The following is a 24,146-nucleotide window of genomic DNA, read 5'->3' as shown; positions in this document are numbered from 1 at the left end:
ATCTAAGGTTATCCTTAATCAGTCATCAGAAATAAAAACAATATAGATATTAACAACACATATATGTAAGTACCTTGCCATTTTCTCAATTCCATGGCCTACCTTCCCCCAGAGTCTCAAGTAAATGCCCCAAATTATTCTCTCCATGGCAAACCTTCCTGCTAGTCCATTTCTCAAGACAAATTAAGCCAATAAATGAATGCTGGGAACTATATTCTCTCACCCCATTGTGTAACATAGATCATACACTACCTTGACAGTGGAAAGATGGATGTCTTACTGCACTGGTGTCATCTGCACAGAGCTGCCTCTAGATGAGGCCATCTTAATCTAGGGAATGGGAAGAACAGGCAAAGCTATCAGGAGGTTAGAGGCAAGACTAACCTACACACTACAGCATGCTTTGTGCTCATCTTAAAACATCCTGCCTTGAAATCTCTAGAGAGAAACCCCACCTTTCCAATAGGGACTTGATGGCTCCACTAGTCAGCAGAAGTGCCAGCAGAGGACACCTCTGAGACCCCCAAAGGACCCCTAGAATTCACCCAGGCCCCACTACAAGCACAGACCACAACTTCTTCAAAGGTTAACATCTCATAAACCTCCTATATGACATGAATAGCTGTGATTCCTGCTACCATTTTGCCCCCTGACATGCAGCAGCCACGTCCAAACTGCCCAAAGGCAATGGTCCTAGGCCAAAGCTGATTCTCTTCTGTATGTTCTCTTATGTTTCCTTCACTGTTCCCAAGGTTTTTTGACACAACTTGGATCATTTACTCCAAAAGTTTTTACACTGAGATCCTGGGGATGCACTTATAGCATAATTTAAACTTTGGATTCTCTGATTTTCCAGAGCCAACTGTGGCATAAGCTACTTCAGCTGTTTTATACATATGGGGGTTTATTTGAAAGAAGGAGAGTGAGTGAAGAAAGCTCTAATTACCACATTATTTTAACTCTTGCTTTGGAAATTCCCATTACACATTTCAATTAAATTTTAGAAGTTAATATTAAGAATTTATGATAAACTCTCAATGCAACTAAGCAGACACCCTATCAGAACTTAAAAGTTCCAGGAGAGGCAGTATGCAGGTAGGCAGTGCCCATCTATTACCTTAAATAACCAGAGCCATCCTGTGGCCTGTGAGCCAATCGGAAGAGTTAGGACGGAGTTCTGGCTTATAAATCCTCCTCCTCTCCAGTACAGTGTGGCCATCACCAAACTGCCTACTGGCAACAGTTCCAAGCTGATTGATGCTAATTCCTCAACCTGTGCCAGGCAATTGTCTGGCATAGGCTGAAACTATTGTAGAGAAAGGAATCAATACCAGAGACCAGTTCCAGATCCCAGAAACAGAACCTGGCACTATTAATTGTTATCTCCAGGGATAGTCTTCCAGGGATTCTTAATGGAATTCCCTGTGCAGAGTGAATCAGGCCAAGACTTTTGGAGTATGTGGTCTGCCTAGAGAAGGGGAAAAACTCCATAAACATTATGTGTCAATTTACTGACTAAAATTCTCCTCTTTTTGAAATCTTGATAAACGTGATCTAGATTCTCTCATCCATTCAGAGAACTTCAGCAAATATAATTTCCTAATTCTACTGCTTCATCTATACGACATTTTGAATTAATTCCCCAGGACTTCGCTTCCTTTTCACATCAAGCAAATAGCTGTCTTTACCTCTAAACCAGAATCATGTCTATGACTTCTCAACTGGGCAGTGAAAAGGTAGCTTCTCTCTGAGCAGCCTTCATTTCTCATCCAGTTATCCACCAGCTGGATTGTCAAACAAGAACCTTTGTGTTTTCTATGTCCTTTGGAGGAATTCTTGGTCAGCATCTGTCCCACTGTTTTCTTTCTAAACACTTCTTAATGTGTTCTTTATTGATTCAGCAGCAGTGAAGTCTTAGCAATGAGAACTTATTATTTATTATGCTGACCAGTGTAATTTAACTATTTTCTCTTTATCTTCCAGTCCTTCACTTTACCATTTCTCCTCCTTATTGTAAGCAATGCAGACTTTTTTTTATTGTGTCATTAGAGCGAGCTCCCAGGGGCTTTAGTCCATAATCAAGTTTGGAGATCACATATCTAATCCAGTGTAATAATTAGCATTAGGTTTGTACTTGGGTTAAAAAGTTTTGCTCTTCCTCATTACGACTGAAGCCTGTATTCCATTAAATATTAACACTGTGATACAGCAGAAGCCATAAGCAGTAACATCACAATTATTGTCTTACTAGCTGTAACTCATGACTTAGGGCTTGATAGTAAAAACTGTTGAGCATCCAGAACTTTCTAAATAACAAAAACCAGTATCCATATGTATACATATACAAAACTTACAAAAACTGGGCTCTTCGCATCTTGATGATGAGGCTTTACAAATCTTTTCAAGTAAAGCGCAATTGAAAGTGGCTGGTTGTAGTTGATTTAATAAAAATCAACCTGCCCCTTGGAGTAATTATTTGCAAGTTACCGCTAAAATAGTGACATGGGTTTTGCATGAAAACATGCACTTAATTTGTAAGTACCTTGCTTAATGTTTTACGTTACAGCAACCAGCTCTGACCTGGATGCTAAAACGAAGCTCAGATGCGGGTGGCAGCTCAGTAAACATAAGCAAGCTCAGGAAGAGATTTACTGTTTACATTTGGTTTCATTAAGGTTCTTCCCTCTGCCAGTCACTCCCAGGGGATGACAAGCGCTGCTTCCCAAGCACTGCTTCCCTGGAGCGCGGCGCACACGCCGGCCAACCCCGAGTGGAGGACCTGCTTCTTCCCACTAATGGGCTGGAGCCGGCCGAGGGATTTTCCTTGGCGCGCCTGCGCGCCAGCGGCCACGCTTTGGCGGGGCCTGGAACGCGGTACGGGCAGTGCGGGTTCGGCGGCTCTTGCGCGCCCCGAGCCACCGCCGGGCTCCCGGGGGAGAAGAACTTGGGCAGCTGGGCTGGGAAAGCCAGGCGGGCAGGGACGGCACGTCCCGCGGAACCCCACGGAAGAGCTCCCGGCAGCGCCCGCAGGGAAAGGCGGCGCTCCCCGGCGCTGCTTCCCCCTCCCTCCCCCAGGATCCCGCGCTCCCGGCGCGCGCCCGCCCGCTTCCCGCCGGAGCCGCTCCGGGTTGGCTGCCGGGCCGCCCAACCCGCGCTCTCTTGGGACGGCCCATCAGCCGCGCGGGGGGGAATTGGCGGCGCGCCGGTGCCCGAACGAGCTCACTCCGGGGCCGGAGCTGGCGGCCCCCCCCCGCAGGGAATGGTTGGCCCCCATCACGTGGGGGCGGCGGCGGTGCGGCGCCGGCGCGCGGCTCACGTGCTGCGGGCGGTCATGGCCGCGCTGCTGAGCTCCGCCGGGCGCCTTCGGGCGCTGCGCCCGCGACTCCCAGCGCTGCTCCCGGCCCCGCTCCTGCCGCTCCGCCGCCCGCCCGCCACCCGCCCGCCGGGCCCCGACAGGTGAGACTCCGCGCCGCCCGGCAGGGCCGGCGGAGGCAGCGCCCCGCACGCCAAGGACACTGCCGGCCGTGCCGCCGGGCCCTGCGGCGCCGCTCGCAGGGACTGCCCCGGGGGCTCCGCGGCACCACCCGGCCCGGCGGCCTCGCCGGCGTGTGCGCGGCCTCGGGCTGAGCGCGGGGCAAAGGCCACGCCGTGGCCCCGCTTCTCACCGGCTGGGTCGCCAGGCCGGACCGCGCTTCCCGCCACCGCATCCTGCTGGGCTCGGAGCGAAGCAGAGCCCCGAGCGCCCGGGGATGCGGCTGTGGTGGGACACACAGTCCGGAGGGGGAGACCAGAGGGTGGAGTGGAGTCGCCATCCCTGGAGGTGTTCAGGAAACGACTGGACGTGGCACTTTGTGCTCTGGTCTAGTTGACATGGTTGATGATCGGTTGCAGGTTGGACTCGATGATCTTGGAGGTCTTTTCCAGTCTAAATGACTGTGATTGACTGTGGGTAACTGCAGAGTTGGAATCTGGGCTTCTTCCTCGTGCCCTCTGACTCTCTTATCAGGAGGAACGTTCTAATTCCTTTGCCGCGGTTCCCTCTCCCGTCGCGAAGGTAGGGTGGGAAAACTCAGCCTACCCCACCTGTGTATATCCAGACTGCGGTTTTGACCACATTAATATGTGGTTGGTGCCCTACAGGAAACCTGGAGACACAACTATTCATTAACACAACTACAGACACGCAGTGCTTTGTGAGCTGATAAAATAACTTAGTGCTGCCAAAGGGAGAAAGTTGCTCTGTCCTGACTTTCTTGTGCTGTGTTACAGCTCTGCTGCTCCCTCTAAGTCGATGTAACCTAACTGTTCTGGTTTTCTGCCAAGACTTTTCTGCTATTCTAGATAGATAGATACGTTCAGCAGACGACTTGGTGAGTTCTAGAGCTGGTTCAGAAGGAGGGATGGGAACAGACAAGAGTGAGCATTGGGAACTCCTAAGGGAAGTCTCACCTCCAAAATAAAGTTGTTGTTGCTACCTGCGCTAGCTTTAGTACTTATCAGTCTTACTCTGGGGCTGTTTTTATTTGGTAGCCTGATGAAAATCTTACGTAAAAAAGAATAGTTTTCTGCTGGCTTTAGTCACTGAAGTGTATTACATGCTATCAAACGTTTTAGTTGGTGTGAAGGATGGAGTAGAGTGGTTCAGGAAGGACCAGGGAACTGGGAGGATGTCTGCTCAACAGTTGGCAACAGAACCACACATTTAGTTGTCTGCAAATCATGAATAAACCTTTCTACTTTCTAGTAATTAAATTATGTTTGCCTCAGTGTGAAGCTTAATTCCCTAAATTAATTTGTTGCAAGAAGTGCTTTTCACTGAAATTCACATATGACTGATGAAGGACTAAGTGCTGGTTTTCCCTAGTTTTTTTCCATTTTTTCCATATCTGAAAAAACTTCAAAATGCTTTCTGCAATGATATTTTGGCTCTAACAGCTGGGTTTTGGTTTTCTGGCTGTTTCCCCCCCACCAATGCTTTTTTCTTGCAGCAAGAAACTTTTTGTGCATTCCTTCTGTCCAGTAATTTCATTCCTAAAATAAGATTTCACCTAAAATCTTTGTCTCATTGTCACGTTATGGGATGGGCTAGAGCACAAGTGATGCTCTAGACCACAAACTGTAAAGCAAAGGTAACACTTATGAACTGAAATTGCGTGTATTAAGTATATGATCTCATTTCGCTTTTTTTACCTTAAGTAACTATTCATTGTTGTTTCTTTTTCTACTCAAGCCTTAATTTCTGCAAATGGACTTCCTCTGAAGAATTAGAATGACAAATGGACTACACTTAAGCTTACTATACCTGTTTAGGTCTCAAGATTTTGAGAGTGAAACGCAGTCCACTGCAGTAAATTCCAGAGACTCCATAAAGTTCTAATTGGAATAGTAAGGGTACACACACGTGTTTTAAGATTAAATAAATAAAAAGGAATGATTAGCATTTTGCAAGAGGACTGTATATATATGTTTGCATATGCTTGATATAGTTGCTTTAGCATTGAACATAATGAAGTCAGTTCAGAGGTGAGTCTGTGACTCTGATAACAAGAAAAGTTGCAGAAAAATTGCAGATCTGTTGACTGGGCTAAAGATGTAAAGGAGCAACCATCACATTCAAGCTGAGGTTTTATCAAAGCATTGTTACTGCTCCGGTTTTTAATCTAAACTTCTTCTGCAAATGGGTTAGGATAGCAGGTGGATAACCAGTTGCATTGGGTGCTTGAGAAGTGTTTCATAGCAATTCAGATCTAAGGCAGATTTTTCACTTGACTACCTCTAGTAAGGAATGTGAAATATACTGAGCTATATGTTGTAACTCTCATGCCATGCAATTTTATTAAGATAAACTGTGACAGACCAATGCAACAAACTTCAGAGTTACAGCAGCAAACTTCAGCACTGAGCTAATTTATGTGATACAAACTATTTACTGGAACTTTGTTCACAGAAGATTCACTTAAGTGAATCTTTAGGCACTCACTTAAGAGTGCCTAAATTTGTTGCTGGAGTCTGACTGTCAAGAATGTAACAAACCTGCTCCATTGGCGAGTGTTTAGAGTAGATTGTGCATTAACATCAGAATGTCTTGGGGGACTTTCTTCTACATAATGTAGGTGATTATGTTATGGTTTGGTGTTACAGCTTGCTGCTGTGGGAAAGTTAGTGCTTGGAGAAGGGGTATTGGCTTCATTCTTTCCACACTGACCACCCTCCTGTTGCTGGCCAGCTTGTCTGGCTCTAAATCAGGGAAGGAGAACAGTTAGGCTCCTAAAGCATAGACCATGAAAGTATAGCTTTCATGATAGGAGGAAAATCAAGGAGAATCAATACAATAACAAAAAGAAATCAAGCCACCAAACCTGCTCCAGCATGGGCTCCTCTCTGGAGCCCACAGGTCCTGCCAGAATGCTGCTGCTCCTGCACAAGCTTTTCTCTGTGTTGTCTGTTTTCAGCACAAGTGCAAAACCCAGCCCCATACTTGGTACTTCAAAGAAAATTAGCTCCAACCCAGCCAAAACCAGCGCAGAAGGCACATGTGCTATGCTGTTCAAGTTGTCCTTGTAAAGACTCTTGCCTTTTGATATGTTGTGGTATGTTTGAAGCATGTTGGTGAGATGGGAGAGAAAATATCCTTTTAAAAAAGGTCTTGTTTCAGATCAGGGAGTGGAGGAGGATTCGATTTGAGCTTAGAGTAACCATAAGTTAAAATCCCGAATGATTCATGGTTGAATGCATGGTACATTCAATTTTTTTTTTTAATTAGCTGCAAACAAGTTGCTTTTGACTGTTTACTGTCATACTCAGCAATCCATCACCACTGAACAAAAACGTAGAACTGAATGCTTAATTACATTAGCAAAATTGTAGAATTAATGGTCTTTAAAAACACAGGAGACATACAGTAGACTCACTTTTGGTAATACTCTGTTGTAATGAAGTTTCACAGAGTTATTGTTGTAGTTGTTGTGTGTGTTTTACTGATGGATATAAAATGCATAGATACTTCCCAAGAAATCACAGAAATGTAAAGTTGGAAAAGACCTCCAAGATCAAGTCCAGTTGTTTAACCTCATGCTGCTATCTTTACCACTAAACCATGTCCCCAAGTGCCACATGTTTTTTGAACACTTCCAGGGATGGTGACCACCACTTCCTCAGGTAACCTGTACCAATGCCTGACCACCTTTTCAATGAAGGAATTTTTCCTAATATCCTCAGGGCAGTACACAGCAAAGTTTTACTTGTGATGAGCCACTTAGGCAAAATTTTTAGATATTCTCCAAGAAACTTGAGATTTCTCAGTCTACGTAAAGGAACTTTAATTTTTCTCTATTACAAGATTCCACTCTATGTCAGTGAAACAGGTATACAGCAGCCTGAATATTGTGGCCTTTTTTTATAGGTGATCATAGCTAAGTCAAGGAAAATACTGTTTAACAGTCTTGTTAATTATGCTGGGATCTCAGGTGGTATATTTAGCCTTATGTTTAGGAAGTTTAACTAAGGTGGGTCTGTAGTGCTTTTATGTACACTAATGAATTTTAACTCTCTTAAGTTTACCATTATTCTACTTGGAGCACGGCTTTATTTTGAGAACTATTTCATACACCTTTTGCCTTGCATATTCAGTACTTTTCTTAGAAAAAGCATAGCAACTACCTTATTGTGGCTTTGATAAAGGGAGGCAAATATCCGTATGGTGACTTTGTAATTCTTTTTCAAATATTTGGAATTGGTCAAGTTTTACAGAAAGTAAACTTTCTGCTGCAAGGGAGAACGCTGGCATCACCTACTTTTTGAGTTTTGAGAAAGATCGGATGTTTTTATTTGGGCTACTGTGGAAGATATGTTCCTTTAGGAAATTCAAGGCACTGCCTTTAGTCTGCTTTAAAATATGTTAAGTATGTGAGTAGGCACTGGGATTCTCACTAAACACTTGGAAACAGAAAAATTTTACGAACTGACTTTGTATAAATTTCTCTATGCACACTTCATCTGTGCATAAGTTTTTCTGTGAGTTTATCTTCAACTGTTTTCCCAATGTTATAAGCTAAATTGGAGGTGAAGAATTGCCACTTGTGTTGGGATTACAAATGCATGATTGGTTAACCTTTCCTGTGAAGGTGAGGTCTGCAGTTGCAGAGGCAAAGCTGAAGATGGTGTAAAGACTCCAGTATCAGAAGGATACTTCTAATCCTGTGATTGTGGCAATAGGAGAGAGATCACTCTATAGAGCTTAGGATATCCTTTTGAGCTTCTCTTAGTTCTGAAGGATAGTAAAGAGAAATTACACATTTTGGGGAAAAATCAGATTGCTCATTGAAACTTCAGATCTGAAGTATATTGTGCAGCTTCATGCGCTTGCGAATATCCTGTTTCACATAGAGAAAATCTTAAAATGCCATTTAAAGGTAATTGATGAAAGTAAATGCTAGCACTTGTTGCAGCCCTTGCAGAAGTATCATGCGTTCTGCTGTGTAGCACAGCATTTAATTCTGAACAAAGTTCATTAAAATAATTGAAAAACAGGGTTACATCGTAAAACCATATAATCTAACATCTAGTACTGAGGCAGGATCAGAAATGTCAAGGTGATGTGTGATAGATTTTTTTCACCCTCCTAATCTCACTTTAATACTCCTACTTACAAAGTTTGACTGAAGTATCCTGTTCAAATATTTCATTAAAATTAATATTACAGCCATTAATATTAGCCATGTGGTGCTTAATGGATTAGGTCCAGTTGTTTCTCTTTTGGAGAGTGGGGTGGGATAGATGAGTCCTTTGAGTCTTTTAAACTTAGGGATTTTTTTTACGGAGTAAACACATCATGACAAGCTGCATTATCTGCATTTAATTTACGTTTGTTTTTTAAGATTTGAGAAACTGAAGTTGTCTTTTTTTGCTGCGTAATGTTTCATGTTTAGCGGTGGATCATTTTTAGTATTTTTTGGCTGTACTGTTGCAAACTCCATCTTAAGTTTCTGCATTTGTATTTTGTCCAAAACATACAACTTTTTGTGGTCTGTAATGAGTTCCCTTTCTGCTGATTTCAGACCATTACATCAAGTAATCGAGATTACTGAAGTCTGAGGCTCTCCTTCTTGGAGTTTGCCACCATTACAGTGTCATCCACAAATTTGATAAGTTTGTTAACTTTTCTATCATCCAAATTGTTACCGAAGCGATTGAATGGACATAGATTGTACCAGTCTTTTCCTAGCTGAGTCAGGAGATAGCTTCATTTAGACTCCCACACAATATTTCTAATTTTGCAACAAACCACATTTTAATTTTGTATATATATTTAAATTTTTTGTTTAGACAGCTACTGTACCCATACTTTGTAACTAGAAGTACATTGTATCTCCTTGGTTTGTCAGGTGAGGTGTTGCCAAAAGCCTGTACATCAGTCTGTACTTTTTATTATGCTTCTGTTTCTCCCACAACTTCCGTAAATTTTTCAAGGTAATTCCACAGGACTGGAGTTTGAGTAAGGTCTATTAATGTGTCTTTAGTGTAATTTATCTTAAATGTTTTCAGAAATTACTTAAGTCATTCTTCCTTATTCTCACCTACACCCCATCTCCTTGTTAAATTAGTAATGATATGATAGTTAAAATTTACATTAAATGGTTGCAATTAACATTTCTTGAAAGCTGAACAATGTACGATCTGGAATTTTTTTCTCTTTGAAGAAGTATGTATAATTTCTAAAATTATCTTTCTTACATTTAGAAGCCTTTCTTACTGCACTTTTAGGTGACTTCCTGACTGAGAAGGTTAACATGACCTTGATTTTTATCCTCGCTTTTTTTCTATTCCCCTTAATCATGTGGTGTTTTTCACTTTCTAAAAATTAGAGATTCCTGATGCATGGATAACTGCCTTGTTTTGTTAACTTCTTCTGTTTCATGGGGAGGTTGTGCCGTTAGTATAAATTTTCAGTATGTCATCTACTGCGTTCTTCTGTCCTTCACTTGGTTGCCTGAAATCAAACTGATATCACGTCCCTTAATTTGTTAAGTTTGCATCTTTTTTGTAAGCTGACTTTCTGGTCTTCTCAGTCTTTCATCTTCTACAATAGTGACCTCTTAGGGTTTTTTTTTCATCTTAAGTTTTGTGTTCTTAGTTGATTTGTAGCGCTAAGTACCAGATGGAATACAGTAGATCCCTGCAGCTTCATCCAGCTTTTGAAGCCACAGTTATTTTTAACAAAGTCTTACTATGGGATTGGCTTAACATTACACAGTGCCTTAAATAGTGCTAGAAGTGTAATTTATTCAGTTGCTGAAGGCCTCCATATGATGAGGTATACCTGAGCGTTACACTGAACTATCAATATTTCAGATTGATAATTATAATTTAGGTGAATGCTAATGAAAGTTTGAGTTCCTGAGGTTGTTTTGTACTCTCATACTGTTTTCATCTGTCTGTCTCAGACTGAAACTTGGACTCCTATGTTGCCATTCCTTAAAATGTCTTCAATCAGTATAAATTAGCACCAGTAGCATATTTGATAATATTGGGGTGCGTGTTTGTGTGTAAATAGAAATGCCCAATTCTGCTCATCTTTCAGAAGGTTGAGTGTATAAAAATAACACTTCATATAAGTAATATTTTACAGTGTGCAACTGTAGCCATAGATATACTATAATATTCTAAACTTCGGTTATAAATAGCATCATACTAAATGTTAAGCAGGAGAGTTTAGTTACAAATGAAACTTTAGAGTCCTCTCATGCTGCTAACTAGCATATGTTGAGCATGCACATATTGTATTTATTGTTATACTTAATCTGATGGAGCTGTGCAAGTGCTTTGAGATATTTGTGACTTGACCATGGAGAATCTTACAAAGCACAGGACTTAAAACCCATACATAACAGTTTGTTTATGGTTACAAGTGTGCTACGTGTCATAAGATATAGTTTAATATTTTGAAAAATACTGTAAAACAATAGTAGGTTTTTATAGAAAAAGACATTGCAATTTTAATCTGAAGCTCAAGCTTTTTGTCCACTTGTGCTTAGATTGTTCATGGAAATCAAAGTATAAATTTCTGTATTACAAAGACAGTAAGCCCTCTGTTGATGCTGGCTTCCTAAGCATTTTTTCCAACCTTTCCGGAGTATTCTGAAAAGCTTTCAAGTAGCTTTTTAATGGGTATATAAGAGTAGATGATACCATTTGCTTTTTTATCTATATCTTTAAGAAAAAACAAAGAACTTGCAATCATTGCAGTTTCATTCTTATAGCGATCTGCTGGCTAGCTAAAAGTTGAGTATTGCTGTTTATGTGTTATTAAAGAGTTATTTAAATTATAGACATCTCATTTGGTTGTTAAACCCAAGAGGAGTTAAAATTTACTATCTTACTGTTATTTTTACCTTGTGCTACTGAATTTTATTCTAGTTAGTCTAATGATTTCTCTTCTGCAGAAAGTACCCCGTATCTCGTTACGTGATGCAGTAGAAGGAGAAGAGGAGAAGGAAGGAAAGAAAATGACACCCTTGGGAATACTATTAGGGAGAGATGGCATTAACTAGTAACAATAAAAAAAAAAGTTTGATGGTGTTAATCTGTCAAACTGCTTACCACCAGAAGTGGTGTTTCAGTTTTGGTGTCCCTCCCCCTTTTTTTTTATTCTTTCGATTTTCTCTGATTTTAAGCACCTATTCCTTCTCAATTTCTTTTTTTTTCTGGATAATTCTGGTGGGGTTTGGACATCATGAGCTGTTCCTGCTCTAACTTGATGGAACAGTAATTTAATTTTTTGTAAAAGTGGAATAATTGCTGTTGTACCAAATTAGTGAGTTAAAGAAGCTTGCAGAGGGATCTGACTAAAATGAGAGCTAGCCCAAAGGAATCAGTAGGAACTTATATCTAGAAGGAGCTAAAACGGACTGAAGGAGGGGATCTGTCCTTTTTTGGCAGTCTTTTTTCCCTTCTTCCATTCTTTCTTCCTTATCCTTTCCCTAGTGAAATACTATGCAGATAATTTGCCGATCTCTGGAATATTCTTCAGGAGGAAACTTAAGGAGATTGAGCAATGTAAAAAAATGGTGTGCTTGAAAAAGGTAATGCCAAATAGTAGTGATGTTCCTCATTATTAAGGGATATTTTAAAATACCTTCAGGAATCAAATCATCTAATAAACTGTTTTCATAGCTCCATTAGGAAAGAGATTCTGCTTCAGGCTACTTATAGAACTTAGGGCCTGCTCAGTTATCAAGTCAGGATTTCAAACAGCAAAGAAAAAATTTTGTTTGGGCTACTTCCTGCTCACAAGAGGCAACCACATGGTAAAACACCAGTCTGTTTTTTCTACCCCAGTGATGATTTTTCTGCCATTTAGCATTTTGCTGCCAATGCTTCTGAAACACTGACTTGCCACCAGCAAGCTTTTTCCCCTCCACTGGACTTCTCTCCTCTGGTCCTAAATGAGCACTGGTTGATGAGAAACAACCAGCAGATACACCTATGAAAAAGCTTTAGGTGTGGAAGATTGTTTTGTAGAGAATGCCAGCACTCCTGACTTTTAGGCTGCCATTTCAACAAAATGTGCACCTGTTACTGGAGCATCTGCAACAGCAGGGAGTACAACTATTTTTTTTTAAAAGTAGTCTAAAGAGCTTACAGAAATTTAGCTGAAAAGCTATCTAGAGAGCCAGAGATGAGAGAGGGCAATTTCAGAAGCTGCTGAATCTTCTTTTTACCACCCAGCAAGTATTACTTTCTTTGTATAGGATTCTGGAGGAGGATAGTCTGGTTTATTTTATGCAGTTGTAAAGACAACTGAGAACAGACTTCCAAAATGCTTGTGAGAAATGATAATTTCACCTGCACAAGCTGTTCACAATCTTACTGTGGCACAAATACCCTTTTTGTATTCTTATGTACATCAACTTATTCTCAAAAAAAAAGGCAAGCTTGCTTTGCTTTGCTAGAAATAATAGCGCTTTCTCATTATGCTTATTGTTGTCTTAATTTATTTTGAGAAAATAAATATTTGAACAAATCCAGTGTTGATGTTTGGTTTACATGGCAGAATGAAAGGATGCTTCATGCTGACTATTGTAAATTCGACAGGATGGAGAATGATCCTATTATTCTTTAAGCTATTGTTGTCTAAAATACTGACCTCTGCATTAGTTTTTGTGTATTTGAATTGAAAAGAAAGATGCAATTTGCTGCTTTGATTTGCTGTGTTCTGGAAGATCTGTCTGTGACTGTTCTTGAAGTGATTTTCAAAAGTGTGAGAGCTTTTGTGAGAAGCTGTAACGGGAAAATAAGATTTTTATAGCACTTGGATGACTTAAAAATTTTAAATTTTGTAGGAATAGTATTTGAACCATTTAATTAACGAGGTGAATCTAACTGCAAATCTCAGAGAAACAGTTGTCACTGTGAGAAAAATGTACATGACTGTATCTTAAGTAGAAAGACACTGAAACGAATCACCTATATTTCTTTGTTTATATCAATATGGAATGTTTTTGAGACACTGATCAGTAGCAAGAAGTGCGTTATCTTCTTGACGCTGTGTGACTGGTGTAGTTGCAAAATGACTCACAGAAGTGTAATCTCTGTTTTTGTGTTTGTTTTTATTTAAGCAGAAATATTACGAACCAAATAAGGTTCTTTACACTTGCACATCAAGAGGAAGGAAGTGTTAAAGAGGAACCAGTTTCAGAAATTCGAACCAGACCAACCTATCAGTTTGACTGGGCATTAAATAGAGTGGATAACTCTGTCAGGAAAACTGGCCGCATTCCTAAATCTCTTCTACTAAAAATCTTCCAGGAAATAAGCAAAGCAGGTAAGTTTAAAGCTGCTGTATAATGACTCAGCAAACCAAGGAAATGAACTGAAGGAGTTCTAATTTATTTTTTGTCTTCAAGCATTGTTTAATCTGTTGCATATGTTGATGGAGAGTCTTTAAATACTTTAGAGATGTATTTGGCTTTGAATGCTTTTCCAAGATTTTTTTTCTTTTGTAAAAATGCAGTGTACTTTTAATAAATGTTAACATATTGCCTTGCTTACTGCTTGTGGATTTTTTTATCTGGTAATGTTGCATCTTCCTCACATAACTGTATTGTGCTCTCTGAACAGGGATCCTATCTATCTGGTTTACACAGTATATTTTTAAAGTGACTGTAGTGAACCATGCTGTCCTTAACACATTATGTGTTTTAAAACGGAACTACAACAGGGAAATATGTAGGTGATCCCCAAGTTTCCACATTACCAGGTAACTGTGGTTATTCATGACAAGAAAGCTTTATTTTTTTTAATTAAACAAAAACAGGTAGCTGAGGCATTGTTCATTCTGACAGATTCCAAACCTCTTTGGCTAAAGTAGCCAGACCACATTAGTAATTTGCAAACCAGCTGCCACAACTGATGAGGTTTGATACCAGTTAGGATGAGTCAATGGAGATACTTGCTGAAGATACTCACTAAGTACTACTGTCAATATTTATCGATGACAGCATGTATTTTTTTTAAGTTTAAACTTTGCTGTGTATTGCTCTGGACTGTAATGGTTTGTATAGCTGGGATTGTGCTTTTAAAAGCTTTGCATTTCACTGTTTAAAAGCAGAGTCTTTAATTCACACTCCTTCTGTTGAACTTTTTAGCTTTTTCTTTTTTCGTGTGATATCCTTTCTGATCCTGGCTGCTTTGGTGTTTTAGATATAAACTTTTAATTTTTGCTTCTGGGTTTGCAAGAATTTTATGTCTGTAAACTTCTCTGCAAATAGTTCTTCATGAACCTTGACTCGTTACACAGTTTTTAGGAAGTCATATTAACAGAAACATTAATTGTTCATAGTGGTTTCTTTTGGCTTTTTAACGGTATTTAAAAATAGAAGCATAGAACCTCACAAGAGATTTAACTAGGATGCTGTTAGAATAAATGGCAAATATTTCCATATGAAAATTTAGTCCTTTTTTATGAACAATAATGAAACTAATTTAGCAGAAGTGTGGGAGGTTAGTGTTGATTTCTGCCTGTGTTTGTATTGTTCTTCCATTTCTAATTACAACTCAAAAAATGCCTGAAGAAGGTGCTTGCAGTGAATCTCTTGTCCTGCATCTTTCCATACGCGTACTGCCAAACCTTTTCTGTCTTCTTTTGTCTTCAAGGTACTCAGTCACTAGTTGTAACATTGGCATTATGAAACTGGAGATGTGTTGGCATTTTCGTTGCAGGAAGAAACTATGCAGGGATTTAAAAGTTAGTCAAGTATGACTTGGTGATCATACTTTATAGTATGCTGCTTTCTAAAGAAACTCTCATTTTTATTAGAAATTGCTGGGTTTAGATATAAAGATGTGATTAGAAAAAAAATGTGTCTCCAGCTTATTGAGTAAACTGTGATAGATTCTGAGGTTCTGCCTAATTTGCCTCAGGAGCAGTAGTGAAATCCAAGAAAGAGATGAGGTTATAGTTACTTTCTCAACATCTGGTACTAGTGCAGGAGTCAGAAAAGGTGCATAATCTTGCATTTTCCTTCACTGTTCTCTAGATGTAAATGATCTCATTTATTTTATATTGAGCATGGACAGAAGTGGAAATGGAGGTTTATATTTACTCCGACTACCAGTTTTGGAGTAGTATTGAATTGGTCTGAAGTATTTTGACAGTTTAGAAATTAATGAGAAAGTTACACCCCTGTTAGGATGAAACGATCTAAGGATCTTGAGTTGGGAAGTTGAAAGTACTAGATAATCTGAGTTTAGGGCTTTGTGTTGTACTTTTTAAAATTTCTGCTCAGCTGAGCTCATTATTGTACTAAATGACATGTTTTATCACAAATCTTTTTCTTGATAGTGCACAGTAGTGTCATTGTTTAATCATTTGGGTATCCTGTTCAGTAAAAACCTTCAGTCTGGAGAAAATTGCATTCTGTAGAAAATGCTTAAATATTTCAGTAGGTCGGTCTCAAATCTTCTTTCTGATATTGAATGTATAGTTATTCATGAAGAAATTCGTGGTTTTGTTCCACTTGCAGGATCTCCAGGAAGTAACCAGACCTTGCTTTTGTTGCGAAGTTGTGGTGCTCTCTTACCAGAGGTGTCGTCACCTGAAAGAACAGAACTAGCCCATATGATATGGGACAAGATGAAAGAGCTGGGTATGTTGGGTTTGTTAGTCCTGCTTGCAAGAACAGCGAGGACTTTTTCTGTAATAAAGACAATGTATTTTAATAGTGTTTAAATGTTAGGTTTTAACAAGTTAGGTTGTACTTATTACGGAATAAGCAGTAGATTTTATTATTCAGGTGAGTTTCTAATTCTGGGGGTTATACTGACATCTAGGGGTGTTAATAAAAAAATCTAAAGTTTTGAGGGTTTGGTTTTTTTTTGCAAGATGCTTAAATTGGACTTTTGCTTGATTTGCATTATTGTATTTTACTTTTCTGCTAGATGTTACCTTGATGATGGGCTGACTATTCTTAGTGTTACCATGTATTTTATCAGATGATGTTTTTATTTTAAGCAAGTCTTTTATCTATAGATAATGCATAGATGAACTGCTTTGTGATAGTAATGCTGAATCTGTGAAATAAATACAGATGTAGAGACTATGGGATAGCATGCACATGAGCATGGGCAGTGCTCTTGTTATGTTTTTTCCTTTTATAAACACATGTGCTGTTAAATAGATGTCTTATATTTGAAAGGTGAATTAAAGGAAGCAGTCCGATAAGTTCATACAGAGTAAAATTGGCATGAAATTAATTACCTGAGAAAGCTAAAAAAACATGTTGAATTTAGAGAACCTGCATTCACTGACTGTGGTTGAAACATTTCCTTAGGTGCTGTGTATGATACAAGCCATTACAATGCCTTACTTAAGGTCTACCTTCAGAATGAGCACAAATTTTCTCCGACAGAATTCTTGGCCAGAATGGAGGAAGCAAATGTGCAACCCAATCGAGTAGGTACCCTTTTATAATATCTTCATTCTTAATAGTAGTATCCACTTACTGGTTGGAAATCATTAACTTCACCTTTTTGTTTTCTGTAGGTTACATACCAAAGGTTGATTGCTGCTTATTGCAATGAGGGTGACATTGAAGGAGCGAGGTATTCTTTTAGATTTATGTTTAAAGGGATTTCCACAAAATCTGTTTCTCATATTCCCTGCCAATAATGTTAAAACTCATTTCTGTGTAATTCATAGAAATTGAGCCAAGTGAAGAAGAGGTTTAAGTATATTTTAACCAAGCAATGCGGAGCAGTTTCCTGGAGTCTGCTGAAATCTACACAAAGCAAAATAAAAATGAGTGGTAGACCAGTGTGTTCAAGTTGTATTCACCTCGCTCAGAACTTGTTTTGTCATTTCTAAAGCCACCTCGAAAAAGTATGAGGCTATGAAGGCTTACTCCCTTTGTAAGAAAATGGCTACTGGGAAAGGCATTTGAGAACAAAGTGGGCTGAGGAGCAAACAGTAGTAATTCTGTCTGTTGTTGTTACACAGGGGTTGCTGGACGTCTGTCTAACTTTTTAATTTTAGCAAGGTTAAGTTTCAACAGTGTAATTCTGGGGCGTGAGAAATGAGTAAAAGGAAGATAAAAATACAGGCAAGATAAAAAAAGATACCCTTCTGTCTGCATATTTAAAAGTGGCAAATACAAATACATATTAAAAAAATTAAAATTACCTAATTATAAGCATATTGTGCAGCGTCCCAAAATTTAATTGCTCAGTAACATCAGGATTTGGGGTTTTTTAATGAGTTTTTTTTAATGGGTTTTTTTTTGTCCAACAGAGCAGCAATAGCTCAGTGTTTATCTTTTCAAAACAAAAATACCCATTGATTGTCTTATATTTTGCAGTAAGATTCTTGGATTTATGAAGAACAAAGATCTTCCAATCACTGAGGCAGTATTCAGTAGCCTTGTGAAAGGTCATGCAAGAGCAGGGTAATGTTTAATATCCTTTTTTCTTTCGATTACCTTAGCTTTACTAAAATATAGAGTGATACTGTACAGAAAAATTACATGCTACAGAATAGGGTGATGGTTTTGAATAATAATATATAGAAGACTGTCTCTTTATACATTTTTGAAGCAAAACAGAGCTATTTAACAAAGTAGTTTTTTTTCTTGTGTCTGAAAATCTCGAATTTCAAGATAAATTACTGTACTTTTGTAGTGTTTGAAAAAAAATTGCTGCACTTAGTTCTGAACTTTATCATCTATTAAAGTTAAAAGAGTATTTTAAGTAATACAATAATTAAAAGACTTTCACCTTTTGAGATTTGCTCAGTTAAAATAAGTTTCTCTAAGCTTGTTGCAGTCTTTGTTTCCAGTTCTAATTAATTAAATGGGTAAATGTGGAAGTTGCAATAAATATTTTGATTAAATATACTGAGGGTCTTTCTTTGAATTCTTCTAGAGATATGAAGAGTGCAGAAAACATCCTTTCAGTGATGAGGATGGCTGGTGTTGAACCAGGTGCAGATACCTATTTATCACTGCTGAACGTGTATGCTGAAAAGGGTGATGCTGATAGCATCAAAAAGGTATGGCAAGTTCGAGTTTAAATACAACTTATTTGATCTTTTGTTCAGTATAGCTTTGGAATGCTTTCAGTTCATGCAGGAGGAATAATAAAGAATTATTGCAGTAATTAACAATTTTATTTTTTTAATTGCATCTGAATAGCTGGTTAACTGAAAGCAAACTCATATTTTCTTAAAAATACTAGTCTTTTGATAGTGGTGCTTCATTCTGAGAAGATAGATTTGTCAGTGAATGATTTAAAATTTAGGGATTTTTTTTAAAGACAAATAGTGCATGTGAGGTATTTATGTGTTTATTTATGAAAATAAAAACTAAACCTCCATTATTTTGTTTCCATTGAGCCATTCTTTGGCTGCCATTGAAGCCACAGGATCTTTCTGGTAAAAAATAATTTTTTTTGAGAGTTCATACCAACAACTTAGGTATTAATAACATGAGGCCGCTTTGCAGTCCTTTATGTAACTGCAAGCTGATTTTTTTCAAGTATTCTCTCTTACATTTTTTAAATCAAAGAAATATTGGGAAAAACATGAGAAAAGAAAATTGGTTTGATCTTAATTAGTAGTATCACGAGTTTAATAAGTAGTATCAGATGTAGAGGACCAAATCAAGGAAGAGGATGTGGGAAACATAATTTTGTTCTGTGAGTTAAAAATTAAACAAATCTTTATCAACCATCATTCTTTCAAAAAAGGTTTGACTAGTTATTCTTCCCTTTACAAAGTAATTTCTTTTGAAAATCATCTCACAATGGGAATACCTGTGCTGTTTTCATATATTATTAGATATTAGAGAGAAACTATCTATTATATCCCTTTTAGCTGTCCCTCTTTCTTTTTACAGTCTAAAGGTGTTTGGGACTCTCTCAGTACTTTTTGGGTATTCTTTCTTTCTCTCTTTATACCATGTTCTGCTTATCTAAACCTGTATTTTTTAAAAAAAAGAAAAAACACAGCTTTTTGTTTGTTTTGGTTTTTTATTTAATTTTATTTTTGTTAAATGTGTTCTGTTTGGAGTCACTTTGGAGTTGATTGAAGTTAAGTTTACTTTGGTTTACAGACTCTAGAAGAGGTTGAGAAGACTGAAGGGTACCTTATGGATAGAATTTTGATGCAGGTGATTTTTAGCCTTGCCAAAGCTGGATATCCACAGTACATCGAGGATATTAAACAACGCATAAAATTTGAAAGGGAATTAATTCCAGGTATGTCCTTGGTTCCTGTAGCAGGCTGGAGGGGGAAAGCTGTTTTTCTTTTTTTTTGTTCAAAAATAGGTAATTTTGCACTTTTCTCTTGAATACTGAGGCAAAAAAATATTTTTCTGTTAGTTTGTGGATTCATTTGTGCTGTTTAAGATTACGTTTTATAAAATTTAAATATAAACCAGCATTAATCATTTGCACATAAAAATTAATTTGTGGATTTTTTTAAATTTCTAAAATTCATTAGGATTTTATAGGAAAGCAGCAAGTGTGGAGTCCTTTCTTCAACCACCACTGTTAAAATTCCTGTTGTGAGAGCTCTTTGTGACTGACACAAAAAAGGGATACTAAATACCGAATATAGTTTTTTATTATCTACATTGGAAATCACTTTTCTATCACAGTATGTGTGATCTGATTGATAACTGTTAATTATAGTTCATCCATTTTTTCTTTTTTTTTTTGACGTGTCTAGAAATGTGTTTCTCTTGCTTAGTTTCTTTCTGTCATGGTGCAGTGGTGATACTTCTGTACTTTTCATTATAGTCTTCTAATGAGACAGGGGAATTTAATTAACAAATCCGAAGAATTCTGGAAAAGGTAGTCTCAAATTTGATTGTTTAATCATGTTTAAAAGTATGTTAATGGTACTTTGCAAACATTTGCTTTACTAGCTTTCACTAATTTTAGTAGTTTGGTGAGAAATTGTTATGTGTGCTTTTTAAATTTTGTTGTTCTGTTTTTCAATTGCTAGATGCAATGAACCTGTGTTTGACTCTGATAACTCATGGCTTTGAAGATATAAGCTTCAGCATTTTGAAGTCTTTTAGTCATTTATCACGTGATAATATGGACCAGGGTAGCTTCTTCTTGCAACATTGTGTAAATAGAGATATGGTAAGCAGAATAGTAATACTTTTTTTTTAATCTACTAATAACAGTGTATTTATTTAATTTAATGCAACTGCGAAGATTTTTTGCACAGTTCTTCAAGAGCAAAAGAATAATTTTATTTCATATCAACTTGCATTGTCAATTGATTTTTACGAAGGAATTATGTTTGGCATGTGCAATATCCATTTTCTAAACATAAGAAGAATCTGATGTTCTTAGCAATTTGAGAAATTGAAAAATATATGAAATAAATTTTTGAAATTCTTTGCAGCCTGTGAAAAAGCTGAAGCAATTCTGTAGTGAGTTAAAAGAAGCGAAAATGCACTCGGCACCATTACCATTTATTTTGCGTTGTGCTTTGGAGGCCAACAAATCAGGTACTCTGCTTATTTAGTTTATTTTACATACGCTTATGTAGACTACTTGGACACTGTTTAATTATTTTGTGCATGTTTTCAGCCTTGGCCATTGATGTGATGAAGATGATGAAAGCGGAAGGCTTGCCACTCAGACCTCACTATTCCTGGCCGCTGCTAGTTCGGCATCAGAAAGAGAAGAATCTTAAAGGTGAGTTTTGTCTGATAAATGCTCCTGTAGCATTATTGCAAACCTAGTGCACAAATCTTTATTACAACACTTGCATGAGATTCATCAGACTCTTGAAATTAAACGAAGACTTTGCTGCGCCTGTCCTTGTTACAAACATTTTTTTCCTTCAGAAAGACCTATTTTAAAACCTCTTTCTTAATCTTGATACAGTTCTACAAATTTCAAGTCTACCTTTGCACAAAAAGATGTGAGAGAGTGTTTAGTTATCTTTTTAACTCTTCACATTCTTTCTGCTTCCCACCAGTTCTTTTTGCTGCTTGTTACCTTTTAGAGTTTGCTCTTGAAGAAACTGAAATCCAAGTGAAGAATTTAAAAGAAAGCTTAGTTTATAGTAGCTCTCTTGGACTGCAAACCCAGTCCATTTTTCAAGCCAGCTTCTTATTATCTGCCTGCTAAACCAAACATGAGCTTCGTTACAATCATAAAAACTGCAGGAGAAAACTTCCATTGCTGAATGTGTGAGCCTGACCTGACAGCATACTGATTGAAGGACAAAAATGCTCAATCTTTGGGATTCTTAAGTAGGTTTAAGCATTTAGCATACTTTCCCCTGTTACACATGGGGATGTCTACAGGATATGAATAAGAATTGAACAAATATTAAATTTTAGAGTACAGTATCTAATTCTTTGGTTTGCGTTATTGGTAATTCAGAAAGAATGGTATTGTAAAAAGATGCTTTTAACAGAAGTACTTCCCCCTTGGGGAAACAAAAAACTGTCTTTTTCATCTTATCTCACAGTATAATGTGCTTTAGAATGAGATGCAGAGTTGTTAGTGTGACACTGGGTGACAAACAAAATGCACAAACAAAAAAAAAGTGCTTTTAGCAGACTCTTCATATCGCAATTTTATCTTAAATATACAGTCACATTCCAGTTTGGAAGAAATGCTGAAACAAGTATTCCCTAATTGTTTCTGGCTATAAAAATGTCTCAAGTCTTTTTCAAAAAGCCTTTGTGAAAACAATATTCAGTTTTTATTAACTCCTTAGGCTCTGTTCCTGCTAGACTACTTCCCAGGTTTATATTCTCCCAGGTTTTCAAATCCTTGAAAGTTCTGTGATATTTTAAAAGTGTGGCAATGTCGTTTTAGTTGAGTCCTTTGTGACTTACTTGAAGTACAACGTTGCCAAAAATAAGTAAATTGAAATTGGTGTTATACTTCTCTGTGTGGATGCTGCCTACTGAAAAAATGTGCTTTCTGTTACTCCATGGTAAATTTCAACTCACTAACTCAATTCTAAAAGACATTGGAAGTGTTTTTAGATTTAAACTTAGCTCCCAAAATTGAAGCAATATTTGAGTGTCAAGAGAAACTTAGGTTTTCTATTTCTTTTAGTCTTTGTCAAGATCAGAAGTTGCCTTAATTTGGACTCCTAGTGTAGATATCAACTATGCTTTGGGTAGTAGTTCCTGCTGGAAGTCATGTAAGCAAATTGAGAAGAGAACTGATGAAGGAACCCTCAATTCTAGCATTTTTAGCCATTTTCTGTAGAGCCTTTTTTTTTCTGTCTGCAAAGGCATTGCATACATATACTTCTGTATAGCTGTAAGATAATACTGTGGATTTGCAAACTCAGTTTTGTATCCTGGTGCTTAGTGTCCAAGTTTATACTGTCAAGTGGAAGCATTACTGCTTTGTGCATACCTACACAAGTGATTTTTCGATTTTTAAAATACGTTAGGTAAGAACATATCTAATCAATTGCTTCTGTAGTGAAAGATCAGCGTAACTCTTCTTGCTCAACAGTGAAACAAGCTGTCTTCTTTCCCATGTGTAAGCTTGCATTCAGTTTTTTAAAGTTAATAGTAAAAAAAAGAATGAGATCCAATATCTAAAAACAGAAGCAATACACTTGAAGAAAAGTAAATAGGGAAAAAAGAAGCCATCCACCCTGAAATTGTATCATAGAAATAATAGACCAAACAGTAATACTGCAGTGAGAACCTAAAGGTGACAGTACATAGTAAATTACAGAATGGTGTTTTCTAGCAGCAGTAATAGAGCTGTGTGAACAGAAGTATGGACACTGTATCACATCTCATACCACAAGTGAGGTAATAACTAATTTCTCAACAAAGTGGTAACGCCCAGCCTATTGTGTTTGATTTTGTGTCTTGCTATAGGTAAGGCTGGAAATGGAAAAGAACTTCGAGGAAAAACTATTAAAAATCTGATAGGATGTAGACAGTGGACTAAATAATCATTAAAGAACACAGAATATACACAAAAACCTATTTAGAACTGCAGTGTACGAATGTCTGAATTGGTCACACATATAGTGTGACCCAAACAATTGTACAATCAGTAGCAATGTTTAATTACACGCTTCTCTAACGTTTGTTATAGAAAAACCTGACACTCAATATCAAGTGAAATTCTGCAATTTCTGTATTCTGGAATCATATTTGAATGAAAGTTAGCAATGAAGCGGTGGTTAAGAGGAATGAAACTAAACAGGGCCATTTTTACATGAACCTTAGAGAACCTAACTACCCTAAACAGCAAACAGTTCTTTTCAGTCATTTTGCCAGGCAAATAATTTCAGGTGGGGCATTTCCTTTATTGTGCATCCATTATATAAGTTAAAAAATACTTATTTCCTTAGCATTTATTAGGCTTATAGGAGTGGAAAGAGCTTGCAGGGTTTCAAAGATCAATATGTGGTGAATGTGAAACTGTTACTGGCACTGAAGGTGATCTCATATCAAGTTATGCACTAAGGAGGGCCTAGTGTAAATAAGCAGAAATATTTGACTTATGCTTGTTACTGAATATTTTATACCTCTCTTTCATCTTTGAATGATCATGTTATGTTTAAAGACAGTTTTTAAAAGTCAGTTGTGTATTTTACTTTTGGGTTCTACTAAACTATTGTTGTATACAAACAGCACAGT

At 37.7% G+C, this 24,146-nt stretch overlaps 1 protein-coding gene across 1 annotated transcript in view; it reads left to right on the top strand.

Annotated features, from left to right (window-relative positions):
- The first annotated feature begins 1,089 nt into the window (after window positions 1-1,089).
- LRPPRC (leucine rich pentatricopeptide repeat containing) overlaps window positions 1,090-24,146 on the top strand; it is an 89,680-nt gene continuing 66,623 nt past the window's right edge. The window contains exons 1-12 of the mRNA XM_017811617.1: window positions 1,090-1,095; window positions 2,693-3,456; window positions 13,620-13,822; window positions 16,023-16,145; window positions 16,830-16,951; window positions 17,042-17,100; window positions 17,853-17,939; window positions 18,415-18,541; window positions 19,602-19,746; window positions 20,498-20,640; window positions 20,909-21,014; window positions 21,097-21,204. Of these exons, the coding sequence (XP_017667106.1) occupies window positions 1,090-1,095; window positions 2,693-3,456; window positions 13,620-13,822; window positions 16,023-16,145; window positions 16,830-16,951; window positions 17,042-17,100; window positions 17,853-17,939; window positions 18,415-18,541; window positions 19,602-19,746; window positions 20,498-20,640; window positions 20,909-21,014; window positions 21,097-21,204 (1,993 nt within the window). The remainder of the gene's footprint in view (window positions 1,096-2,692; window positions 3,457-13,619; window positions 13,823-16,022; window positions 16,146-16,829; window positions 16,952-17,041; window positions 17,101-17,852; window positions 17,940-18,414; window positions 18,542-19,601; window positions 19,747-20,497; window positions 20,641-20,908; window positions 21,015-21,096; window positions 21,205-24,146) is intronic.

The sequence above is a fragment of the Lepidothrix coronata genome, unplaced genomic scaffold (genome assembly GCF_001604755.1).
Source record: "Lepidothrix coronata isolate B3197 unplaced genomic scaffold, Lepidothrix_coronata-1.0 Scaffold33, whole genome shotgun sequence".
Lineage (NCBI taxonomy): Eukaryota > Metazoa > Chordata > Aves > Passeriformes > Pipridae > Lepidothrix > Lepidothrix coronata.
This window is presented reverse-complemented; position numbering and strand designations above follow the sequence as displayed.